Source organism: Nicotiana attenuata, chromosome 7 (genome assembly GCF_001879085.1).
Source record: "Nicotiana attenuata strain UT chromosome 7, NIATTr2, whole genome shotgun sequence".
In the NCBI taxonomy this organism is placed as follows: domain Eukaryota; kingdom Viridiplantae; phylum Streptophyta; class Magnoliopsida; order Solanales; family Solanaceae; genus Nicotiana; species Nicotiana attenuata.
This window is the reverse complement of record NC_031995.1, coordinates 97,898,674-97,910,495: the sequence shown is the minus strand read 5'-3', so window position 1 is coordinate 97,910,495 and position 11,822 is coordinate 97,898,674. Positions and strand designations below refer to the sequence as shown.

The 11,822-nt window shown below is 36.6% G+C and overlaps 2 protein-coding genes across 5 annotated transcripts; both read left to right on the top strand.

Annotated features, from left to right (window-relative positions):
* Window positions 7-6,886, top strand: LOC109229546 (protein PHR1-LIKE 3). Its single transcript, XM_019395026.1, has 6 exons — window positions 7-344; window positions 3,746-3,822; window positions 4,310-4,364; window positions 5,278-5,356; window positions 5,442-5,511; window positions 6,126-6,886. Exons 1-6 carry the CDS (start codon window positions 140-142, stop codon window positions 6,513-6,515), a joined length of 876 nt encoding a protein of 291 aa, XP_019250571.1. The 5' UTR covers window positions 7-139; the 3' UTR covers window positions 6,516-6,886.
* Window positions 8,335-11,819, top strand: LOC109229545 (probable calcium-binding protein CML22). 4 transcript variants are annotated; one of them, XM_019395023.1, is made up of 6 exons: window positions 8,335-9,249; window positions 9,516-9,591; window positions 10,465-10,704; window positions 10,797-10,999; window positions 11,275-11,449; window positions 11,537-11,819. In XM_019395023.1, exons 2-6 carry the CDS (start codon window positions 9,519-9,521, stop codon window positions 11,647-11,649), a joined length of 804 nt encoding a protein of 267 aa, XP_019250568.1. In that variant the 5' UTR covers window positions 8,335-9,249; window positions 9,516-9,518; the 3' UTR covers window positions 11,650-11,819. The 4 variants fall into 4 exon arrangements, with proteins under 4 accessions (XP_019250568.1, XP_019250567.1, XP_019250569.1 ...); XM_019395022.1 differs by having other exon boundaries at window positions 9,506-9,591; XM_019395024.1 differs by lacking the exon at window positions 9,516-9,591 and having other exon boundaries at window positions 8,434-9,249.

Here is an 11,822-nt window from a genome sequence, read left to right as displayed (position 1 = left end):
AACCCCAAATCCCTCCATTGTTCTCCCCCCAAAATTTTCACATTTCTCTCATTTTTCCCCCACCACATAGTTCTTAACATCAAGATTCAATATTTTTCCTCATTTTCAAGATTGTGGTTTTTTTTTTATCTAGAAAAGAATGTACTCAACATTGCCTATAAGAAATTTAGGAGGAAGTGGTGATTATTTTAATAATATTCATAATTCAGTTTCAATAGATGGTACAAATTTACCAGGAGATGCTTGTTTAGTATTAACAACTGATCCTAAGCCTCGTCTTAGGTGGACTACTGAACTCCATGAACGCTTTGTTGATGCTGTTACTCAACTTGGTGGCCCGGATAGTAAGTCCCTCATTTTCCTCTTCTTCTCTTTTTTTCCTTCTGATTTATCTGCATTTTCTTTTTCTTTTTTTAGGGGAAAAAGGTGAAAATTATCTTAATTTTACTCTGTTAGAAATGGTAGCTTTGGCGTAACCGGTAAAGTTGTTGCCAGGTGATCATTAGTTTACGGGTTCAAGCCTTGGAAATAGACTTGCAGAAATGTAGGGTAATGCTGTGTATAGAGTCCGGCCCTTCCCCGGACCTCAACGCATAGCAAGAGCTTAGTGTATGGAGCTGCCCATTTTTTTACTCTCTGTTAGAAAATCTGGTATGTGTCTTGAGGTACGCCCTGAAGGGGAGCTTTGGAGTAATGGTAAAATTGTCTCTGTGTGACTTATATGTCACATGTTCGAGCCACGAAAGTAGCCACTAATACTTGAATTAGGTTAGGTAATCTACATCACATACCTCGGTGTGTGGCCCTTTCTCGGACCACATGAACACCTAATGCCTTGTGTACCGAGCTGCCCTGAGCTACAACCTGAAATATAGTGGAGGGTAATTTTAAACCTTAGTGAAAAAAAAGTAGAGATAAATTTGGACTTTTTTGAAGTATTTTGGCACATGAAATGGAAGTGTCTTAATACTTTTTATTAATCTGCATTTTCTTTTTTTAAGAAGGAGAAGGGTAAAAATTACCAAAATATCTTAATTTTACCATCGGTTATATTTTGGGTTGTTGACATTATGAGGTTCTTAACCCTAAGAATGGTAGTTTTAGACCATAGTCAAAAGTTGAGGCATAAAATTTGGACTTTTACCTTTTACCGCGCAATATTTTGACACTAGGAATTCAGTAGCTACAACCTAAAGTATAATGGAGGGTAATTTTAAACCTTACTAATAAAATAGGGGTAAATTTGGATTTTTTTCACAAAGTGTTTTGACTAGTGGAATTGACTTTAGCTCTGATAAAGTCAAGTACAAATGGGAAATGCAACATAGAATGAATGACCTTAAAGTATAACGGAGGGTTAAGTTAAATTAAGATATTTCGTATAATAGAGGGGGTATTTTGATAATTTTTCTTTCTTAATATTTTATTGCATGGTTACATTTTGATTTTGATTTTTTCCAGAAATATAATAATTTATTACACTGTATTGTATCTTTTTGAATTTATTGTGTACTTTATGCATTTATATGCTGTGCATGAATTCTATATTGTGAATCTATATGTTGTACATTAGGCTTCAATAGTTGTTCCTTTTTTCATGGTCATAATTTTTGTATATTATGTAGTTGTTCTTTATAATGTTTTGATCTTTTCTTTTCTTTTAGACATTTGGACTAGTAAAAGCAAGCCATTTGATTTGCTGCTCTTTCCTTTTTTTTTTTTGGCTTAACAAAAAAAGAAAGGGTCATAGTCCTATTATATTATTTTAAGGAACTTTTGTTTTTATTAAATGTATTCTTTATCAAAAGTGCATTCTTTTTCATGACAAAGCTTTTATGTTCTTAATTACCTAATTATTAAGAAGTATCATGATTATTGTGGGTCATGTTGATAGAGATGTATGTATGTAGCTTTTGACCCTCTCACTTGGGAAAAGTAGAAACTAGGCAATTAGGGAATCTGTTTATATGATGGCCTCTACTTATTTTCTTGTGAAAAGGTCAATATAATGACCTCTACATTTTTTTTTTTTTGTGAAAAGGTCAATATAATGGCCTCTATGCCTAGTTTTTTGTATCTTTTTATAGTGCTATTTTTCGGCACTATTTACTTGTACATGATTTCTACCTTCACTAGGTAGGGGTAACGACTGCGTACACACTACCCTCCCGAGACCCCACCTATTGGGAACTATATGGGGTCTGTTGTTGTTGTTTACTTGTACAGGATGTAAATTGTATGATATGTAAGCATATCGTCATGAGAAGTAAATGGTGAAGAAACATTTGGTTGTTGCTAATATTTTCTGGAGATAAACTTGCACTTGGTACAATACAATATTCCGAGGGGATACAACATCTCTCTGAACCCTGGAGGTGAAAACTTAGTGATATCCTCGGGATAGTTAATGAAGAGGGATAAAAAATTTAGACTTGAAAATTTGATAAAAACCATCAGAAGTCGAAGGAGGGAATCTTGAAAAGGTTACTTGGTTAAAAGTCGTTCTCTGTATATTCTTAATCTAGTTCCCCAATCACCACATTTGCCAATCTTTACTCTCGAGGCTCTTGTTTTGTTATGCCAATCTGAATTTTCTCTCTTGTCTTCAATAAATCATGTCGGTAACTGGTAAAGTTGCTGCCATGTGACCAGGAGGTCACGGGTTCGAGCCGTGGAAACAACCTCTTGCAGAAATGCAGGGTAAGGCTGCGTACAATAGACCCTTGTGGTCCGGCTCTTCCCCGGACCTCACGCATTGCGGGAGCTTTGTGCACCGGGCTGCCCTTTATTATATAGCAAATATGCTTCTTAAGATTGTTAGGCACTAAAGAAGTGACCTCAAAGTTTGATGTTCGATGTGAAAATGAATTAGCAAGTTTAAGCACGCTTGTAGAGGTATACGTTCTTATGTGGGAGATCAAACCTTGTGCGTGTTAGTAGGACTGTGTCATTAGTAGTCGGAACGTGGCATATATCAGCCAGTGATAGAATGTTAAGTGTTATTAGGATTCTAGCAGTGCTGTGAGTACTTGGTGCTCATCCATGTAGCCATGATACAGAACAGGAGCTCGTCTTTGCTCTTACAATCGCAACTTGATTGACCCTGTCGCTCTGGTTCCTTTTCGAAGGATTTCACTGTACTATAAATTAGGTTTTCTTTTACTTATTGTATAGCTGTATTTTCCTACAGTTTTCTTTTTGTTTTTGCATCTGCCTTCTTTGGTAAAATAAGCTGAGTTTCTGCTGTCATTTGTTGAACTTCACCTCTTCTCAACAGGGTTCGTGTTGTCAGTATATGTGGTAGTAGTATTTTAAATTAGAAATACTATCCTTCTTCTGAGCTGCTCCTTTGAGGAAACATCACTCGTTATGGAAAAAGAAATTAAGAAGAACCATCCCGACTTCGAACTGTATGCTAATTTAACTGTCTGAAGGCTCTAAGGGTCAAATAAAAGAATCGTGGTAGATTTGGAATGAGGGAACTATTAAATTGATCAATAAAAGAAATGTTCCATTTATTAGTATCTCATTGCATGATATTTTTTTAAATTAGCTGCTTGTATACTGGTAGAATTATGCCGTTGTGATAAAAAAAATTCCCCTAATAGTTGTGTTTCCAGGAAATCTTTCTTTGTGCGAATCTTAAGAAATACTTTTTATTTTCATTTGCGCATTGCCTCTCTTTACAGTTTACATGTACTCCTGTGCATAATTTTAATTATGGGATTATTGCTTCATTTTGCAGAAGCAACACCAAAAACAATTATGAGAACAATGGGGGTGAAAGGTCTGACCTTATACCATTTGAAGTCACATCTCCAGGTATGTTTTCTGATCGCAATCTGTTTTTGCTTCTTCCCTATGTTTCATGGACATCGAAGCACGATCTAAAGGGTAACAATATGCTCCAATCGCACAAGTTTACGACTTCTCAAAATCAAGTAGGACCAGCTTCATGCCAGTTTCGATAGTATAGTTTTTTTAACAATTTGATTTATTGCTCGTGTCGTTTCAAAGCTTAGTGCAAGTGAAAGACGACTCAAACGATTCTAGGTTTTACTTATCCTACTTGAACTTAGACGGTTTAGTGATTATTTTGATTTTACATTCTGCATTCGATGTTAGCCAAATGAGGATGGTGTAAAAGTTGATTAAGCTCTCAGTTTTATCCAAAGAAGAATAAATAAGGTCCTTTAATAAAGGGATCACAAGTAATTGATTCGGAGAGTTGGATAAAACCTAGTAAGGTGCCGTTTTTTTAAGTTTTCAGGCAGATGCTAAAGTCTGTATCTTTATATTTCCTTTGCAGAAATACCGCCTGGGAAAGCAATCTTCCAAAGAGGCAACTGAGAATTCTAAAGATGGTAATGAAGAACTTTTCATTAAATACTCCAGTTTCTTGCAAATTACTTTATTTTATTTAGTTCAGTGTCCTTGTAATTTGCGTTGTTACTGTTCTATTATCCCATTTCATCTTCTTGTGCCGAGGGTCTATCGGGTAATATCTGCGTACACACTACCCTCCACAGACCTCACTTGTGAGATTATACCGGGTTGTTGTTGTTGTGTTGTCCTTGTAATCCGCCCATGTTTTTTTAAAATCTGAATAGTATATATATAAGTGTAACTTCAAATTCAAGGAAAAGATTAGAGCTGCTGATAAGGTACTTCATCTATGTAAAACTTAAATGTCAACCCCATTGAGTAACTTCCACATTTCCCATAAATACGACAATCATCACTATTGGTTTAAGGTCAGAATTGCCCCCATTTTCCTATTATTACCCCGTCAAGGATAGGTTAGATTGGTTTTTTTTGATCCCCTTCCTAACTCCTTAATCAAAATCAACCTATTACAACAAGTAGGTTGCACGTTTTCCATTTCTTGATACATCCTTTGTAATTTTAGATGACTGATAAAAGTATGTACTACAACAACAACCCTGTAAAATCCCACAAGTAGGATCTGGGGAGGGTAGAGTGTACGCAGACTTTACCCCTATCTCGGAGGATTAGACAGGTTTTTTCCGATAGACCCTTGGCTCACGAAGACGAAAAGGGACAATAGATCAGTAACATCAACAGAAGCCAAAAAGATAAAATAAAAGAATGGGATAACACCTTTGAAGGGATATAAATGTTAGAATTGTACATATAATATAAAGAAAGAGAAGAATAGTCTGTCGGAGCAAAAAAAGGCTAAAATGGATGTGCTTCTCAGCTCTTTGGAAAACTTGAAACCGCAATCCCTTTATAGTTACTGTCCTGTGTTTGCAGTGTCATGTCCAGCAGAGAGTCCAGATACAGGTTCCTCTACATCAGGTTCATCAAGAGTTATTGCGCAAGATATAAATGAGTATGTTATGTCTTTTAGAAATTTTCTGGTAAAAATGGTTCTGTCTGCTTTGCATCAACTTTGAACTCTTAAATTTATTTAACAGCGGTTTCCAAGTAACTGAGGCTTTGCGAGTACAGATGGAAGTCCAGCGAAGACTACATGAGCAGCTAGAGGTTTGTCTCGCCCCTCTTCTTGCTCAACTGATAGTGTTACTCTACTCAGTGTCACAGCTTCCCATGTTGCAGTTCCTATATATTAGCACGCCTTTTTTTTTTTTTTTGCAAAACTTGAGACTGATAGCTTCACCTTCCATGAGCATATTATAGTCAGCTTTGCATTATGTGTTTTTTGTCTGATATTCCCTTTTCTATCTTTTTTGTTTTCTTTCTCTACAACGGATTAGAGTGGTGAACGATAGGAGAGTAGGTTGCTCTAATGAGTGAATACTTTGATAAGTAGCTAATGGCAATTTCCAGACCAGGTTGAGGTCAGTGACTTTTGGCCATTTCTAGTGTAGTATGTGCTAGGGCTAACTTGCTTCCTCAACTCGGACCAACTGCAACTTTAGTCTTATCAAAGGTTCTTCGTTGAAGTTCTGCTAACGGTCATTGTTTTATCATTGTCAATGACTTTTGGCTGTTTCTCATGTGTCGTATGCGTAAGTGCAACTTGCTTTCTTAGGTCGGACAAAATGCAACATCAGCTTCTTATCAAGTTGTTATACATCAGTAACTTAGTGTCACATTCTTTATTTTCTAACAAAAATCTTTGTGATTTACCAAAGTAGGTACAACGCCGTCTACAGCTTCGTATTGAAGCACAAGGAAAATATTTGCAATCAATTCTTGAAAAAGCTTGTAAAGCTTTTAGTAGCCAGTCCATCGAACCGAATGGCCTAGAAGTGAACAGGGAAGAACTTTCTGAATTAGCAATGAAGGTTGCAAACGATTGTGAAGGGATCGTTAATGTCCCTTCGTTACATGAGAATGCTCCAAGTATCGAAAACAAAAATGCTTGTCACGTGCCAGCCAGACTTGGCGACTGTTTGCTTGATGACTGCTTTCCATCAAATGGAAATGGTGATCTAAAGAAGAGACCGCGGGCTTTTACTATCGTGAATGGATCGCCTATCGAAAGCAATACAAGGCAGGTGGAATGGATGATGAGTAATACATGAACAAAATCAGGAAAAATTCTCTCTGGAAACAAATCGGTGTATTTTTTACCACATTTCCTGTGATGTTTCCCCCTTTCTACATCTGTTTGATCCAAGATTAAACAATGTTGCAAATGTATGTTATCTAAGTTATATCACCTTTTAAGTATCCGGTGCTCTAAGCTCCCGCTATGCGCGGGGTCCGGGGAAGAGCCGGACCACAAGGGTCTATTGTATGCAGTTTTACCTTGCATTTCATCACCTTTTAAGTAACCTTTATCAGAAATGAAGATCCTTGTGTACTAACAGCATAGTTTGACTCTAATCACTACTGTTTTCTGATACATTTTAGTGCATTCCTGCTTGTTGTGGGCATTTCACAATGTTGCAAATGAAGGTTTACTGTCTCTTTCTTCCATTATAACAATTGCGTCTCAGTTCCAAGCAAGTTGAGGCTATATTTTGTTTTGTGTTGTTTCATGTCAGATTGACTAGTTTTACATTTGTTGTTAACCTTTGCAACCCTCTTCTTTTATTTGTGCTTGTGATTCGCAATGTGAGCAAGCACACACAGGATTCATCACAAATTGACTAGTTTTACCTTGGTTACCTATCACAATATTCGTTCTTTATCCATGCTTGGAATTGGTAATGTATAGTTGGTATATGGGATAAAGATAATAATCCCAAGTAAAATTTGGGATTGTATTTATTTCATGTTTAGTTATTGGCATTAGCGAATTCTGGGATAAATTTTACACTAAAATGATTGGAATATTATTGAAATATAACTTGTTTTATGTTGTCTTCTCTACGAATAGGGATTTGTGGAGAAAGAAAACAACTCTGCCTATATTACAGCAAAGCCTCCCTATAGCTAGTTTCCAAACTAGAAGCTCATATTTGTGTTGTCAGGGAATTAGCACAGAAGGTTGTGTATATTGGTCTATGAATCAGAAACTTGACCAATATATAGGTGAAACATCTACATTATATACTTTGACGAGAAGTCAGATGAACTGAAGGAACTTCCAACAGTCGTCCTCTATAACAACACTTCCCTATAACGGCCAAGTTTTCTTTGGAACTATTATTATGTTATTTAATAATATATGTTCTCTATAACAGCACTTCACTATAGCAGCTAAGAAATATCGGAACAAACGAGACTACTATTGAGAGGTTTGACTGTGTAGGTGTCTTGTTTAATTTGTGGCTCTCTGGTGTTAACTTCAGGCTGTAAATTAAATGAAGAGAATAAGTTGATAGATTTTATCAATTCCATACATGAACAGCCCTTACTGTACCGAGGTGACCCGTTCTGTTTTGTTTTGGTCATAAGGGAAATTCCAGCCATGTATTTTTCACAAACACAAAATCAGTGTTTGGTGTTTTTCTTTCCGTCAATAATATCCTTATTTGAGAGAAAGCACCAGTCAGACCTGTAGTATGCAGCGGCAGTTTTCAATCATACAATGTGTACTCTTAGTCTGACTTTTAGCGGTAGTTAGCTGTCCTCGTTCTCCTCTTTGTCTATCATCTATCTCAACGCTTCCATAACCAAGGAGATATAGCTGGAAATTGGAGTAAATACTCCATAGACGAATTGAAGGAGCTTCTAGCACCGGATTTTGTAGGTGAAAATGAGTTGTTTCGTTTGTCTATATTTAAAAGATTGCCTTAGTTTATATGGTGGCAAAGGAAATGGTATCGAATTGGACATTTGGATCATGGAATATGATATGCTGGAAATGGTTGATGAAACTTAGTAATGCATTAATCAGCTAACAGTATGTCGCATGATATGCATTCATTGAATTGGTGTAAAAACAAAGGTAGATAACATTTTTAGTTGAGATTACGCGTGATCCTCTCCTTCTTCTCTACTATTTTCTTTTTTGGAGACCATCCCTTTTTTGTTGAACTTTTTCTTTATTTTTCTTCCCTATATTATTGAAAAACCAAATATTTTAACCAACACAAAGAGGAGGGAAAACTAATGCATAAAGAAGCACAATGACTATCTTGAAGTAGAGTGAAAAACAAGTTTGTCTAAATTAGTTTTACTCAACAATTCAACTTATTCTTGATTGAGGTTACAGATGTTAATTATTAGATGAATTTGCGCTGCATGGTCATACCACCAACAACAACAACAACAACAATGGAGGGTAGTGTGTACGCACTACTCCTACCCTGAGAGGACAGAGAGGTTGTTTACGATAAAACCAAAGCTAAATACAAAATGAAAAGAAGCAGTGGCAATATTTTTGATGTAATAACTAAACAACGGATTTCAGTTGTACCCCTATAAGAGAAAGCCACTGCGCGCTAGCCTAGCTATAGCTAATATTTTTCGGCTGGCTGTTATGTTAGTTGTAGCGCGCCTTCTTTCCCTCCTTCTCTTACACTGGAAAATGTATAGGAGGGGAATAGATTAATGGAAGCTTATAGTCAAAGTAATGATTGTATTTTCTGCTAGTGGAAGAGAAAGAAAGAAGGAAAGAAAGTTCCATTCTATTACATTCTATTGAAAAAGCATAATGGGATTTCTACTTAACTTTTCTAGTACTCTTTTCCTCATTGCCTCCTCTCCACTTCACCCCTTTTCTATTCTGTTGCATTCCCTTTTTAACACTCTACCTATATATATATATATATTTGTGAAATTTACTCCTTGTCAAAGGAATCAGGAGCAGACCCTTATGGTGTGTTGAGCTCTTTTCCATCAACAAAACCATGAAAGATTCAGTAGGTATGTTTCTTGGTTTTTGTCAGAATTCATTTTTTGCCTTTATCCCTTTACACCTTTTCTTCTGTTGTAATTTCTTTTTGGGGTACACTTATTATTTCATTTTGTAATGCTAATTTCTTGGATTGTGTATTTAGGGGTTTCAGAAAAGAACTATTCAGCATGTAATTTTGCTAATGTGGCTTATTTTGAAACCTGGAATTGGAATAAAGTGGAAAATATGATTTAGAATTTTATGTTCTAATGTTAATACTTTAAGGCTTTTGCAGTTGATGTTATATAAGAATTTACTTGCCTGCAAAATCTTCTGTATTTGGAACCTTGAAGAGGAGCCTCGGAGCAACGGTAAATTTTGTTTCCGTATAATCTATAGGTCATGGGTTTCGAGCCGTGTAAGTAGCCACTAATGCTTGCATTAAAGTAGGTTGTCGACATTGCATCCCTTGGTGCGGCCCTCTCCGGACCCAGCGTAAATACGGGATACTTTGTGCAGCGGGCTGCCCTTTTTTTTTTGGAACTTTGATTGAGACAATTTATATGTGGTTGAACATGTGATATATTTGAGGAAGGTAAAAGATTTGGAAAACTATCATCTTGTTTCTAGGAGTAGGCGGTAGTCAATAGCCGTATGATCAATGCATCAAAATTTATCGAGGAAAACGATTAAAAGACTCAGAAATCAACGATATGCAGAACTTAAGATAGTCCGAGACTCGTACATTTTGTTGAGTGATTGTGAACTAAGGTGGCTTCAATATAGAGAGACTTTAAGTTCTTTACCTTGAAAACTTAATCAGTTTGTTATACAGCTTTTGACAGTTATCAAACATTCTTGACTTCCCTTTTTGTCACAAATACTATCACAGGTTGTGAATCTGCCTTGTGCTGTACTTACAGCTACATATCGATGTTTAGGATATAGAACAAACCGAAAAGCTGATTGGTCTTTGATCATGTCCGCCATTAACTTGAACTACAACGACAACAACCCAGGGAAATCCCACGAGTGGGGACTAGGAAGGGTAGTGTGTACGTTGACCTTACCCCTACTCCGGAGGCGTAGAGAGGCTGTTTCCGATAGCCTCGTCTCAAGAAGACGGAAAGAGACATTAGATCAGTAACAACAACAGAAGCCAGAAAGATAATACTAGCATCACAAGAACCAGAAAATAGATAGAAAAGCAACCGCCATTAACTTGAACTCTTTCTTTGTATTAGGCTCAGCTCAGTCATGTCCAGTACTCAAGTTATTGTCCAACAAGGTTGGAAACATACTGTGTTTTTGGAATGCACCAAAGAAGTACAGAAGAATAGATGCTAAGCTTGAAACAAAATTGATGGAGCTTAAGAGAAGTTCATCAGGGCAAACCAACTTCAGGTCAATCAATAGCATAATCTTGAAATTTCCTCAGTACAAAGAGGGGTTGAAGGAGATAAAAGGCGTCTTTGAACAGTGCGGTTAGTACCTTCTGCATATGCTGTGTTTTGAGTGTTTACTACATTTTATTAACCAGAATTTCTGCTTTTTCTATCTTGTTCTATTTCCTAAGATGAAGATTCAAATGGGACTATTGACCGCAGAGAACTAAAGAAATGCGTAAAGAAGCTGCAATTTCATGTTAAAGATGAGGAAATTGATGATCTTTTCGACTCGTGTGATGTGGATGAAAAGGACGGGATTCAATTCAATGAGTTCATTGTTCTTCTATGCCTTGTTTATCTCTTGATGGATTCATCCTCCTCCTCTCGCAATGTACGTGAAAAAAGGGCTCCTCTCTATTCTTTTTTTGAGTATTTTAAAAGATATTTATTTGCAGTGGCGGAGCCACATAGCTCCAAGGGGTGTCAAATTGACACCCTTTTGCCGAAAAATTAGGTAAAAGTTATTTTATGTATATATATACTCTGTATTGAACCCCCACTTATTCGTGTATTTACTTCTTTAAATTTTGACACCCCAAATTCCTGGCTCCGTTGCTGTTTGCTTATCATGTGAAGTCATATTCAATAGGATCATATTTATTTCAGATGTCGAAGATTGGCACACCAGAGCTAGAAGCAACATTCAATACAATAGTTGAGGCATTCTTGTTTCTTGATAAAAATGGTGATGGGAAACTGCACAAGAAAGAAGTCGTCAAGGCATTAAACGACGATTGTCCTTCCGAGAAATCCCCTTCTCATGTCACTCGGATTCGATTCAGTACTGTCATTCACCTTCTAAAGTGTTTAAAATCAAATTAACTTGATGTCATCACTTCTAACATGATGATCTGGTTAATAATTGCAGAAGAAATGGACTGGGACAGGAGTGGCAAGGTCAGCTTCCGGCAATTTCTTTTTGCATTTCTTGATTGGGTTGGTGTAAACACAGACGATGAGAATCACACAACTGAAAGGTAGACCGATTGCTCAAGGCCAAAGACAAGCAAGGAAAGAATGTGAAGCGAGGTCAGACTAGCATCTGTACATATACAATAGTTAACTGTACACGTTCAAGTTCCGATATTGTTGCATTTCTGAACATATGTTACAAATAAGCTTTCATATTAAAGTTATATTCTGCTATTGTACAC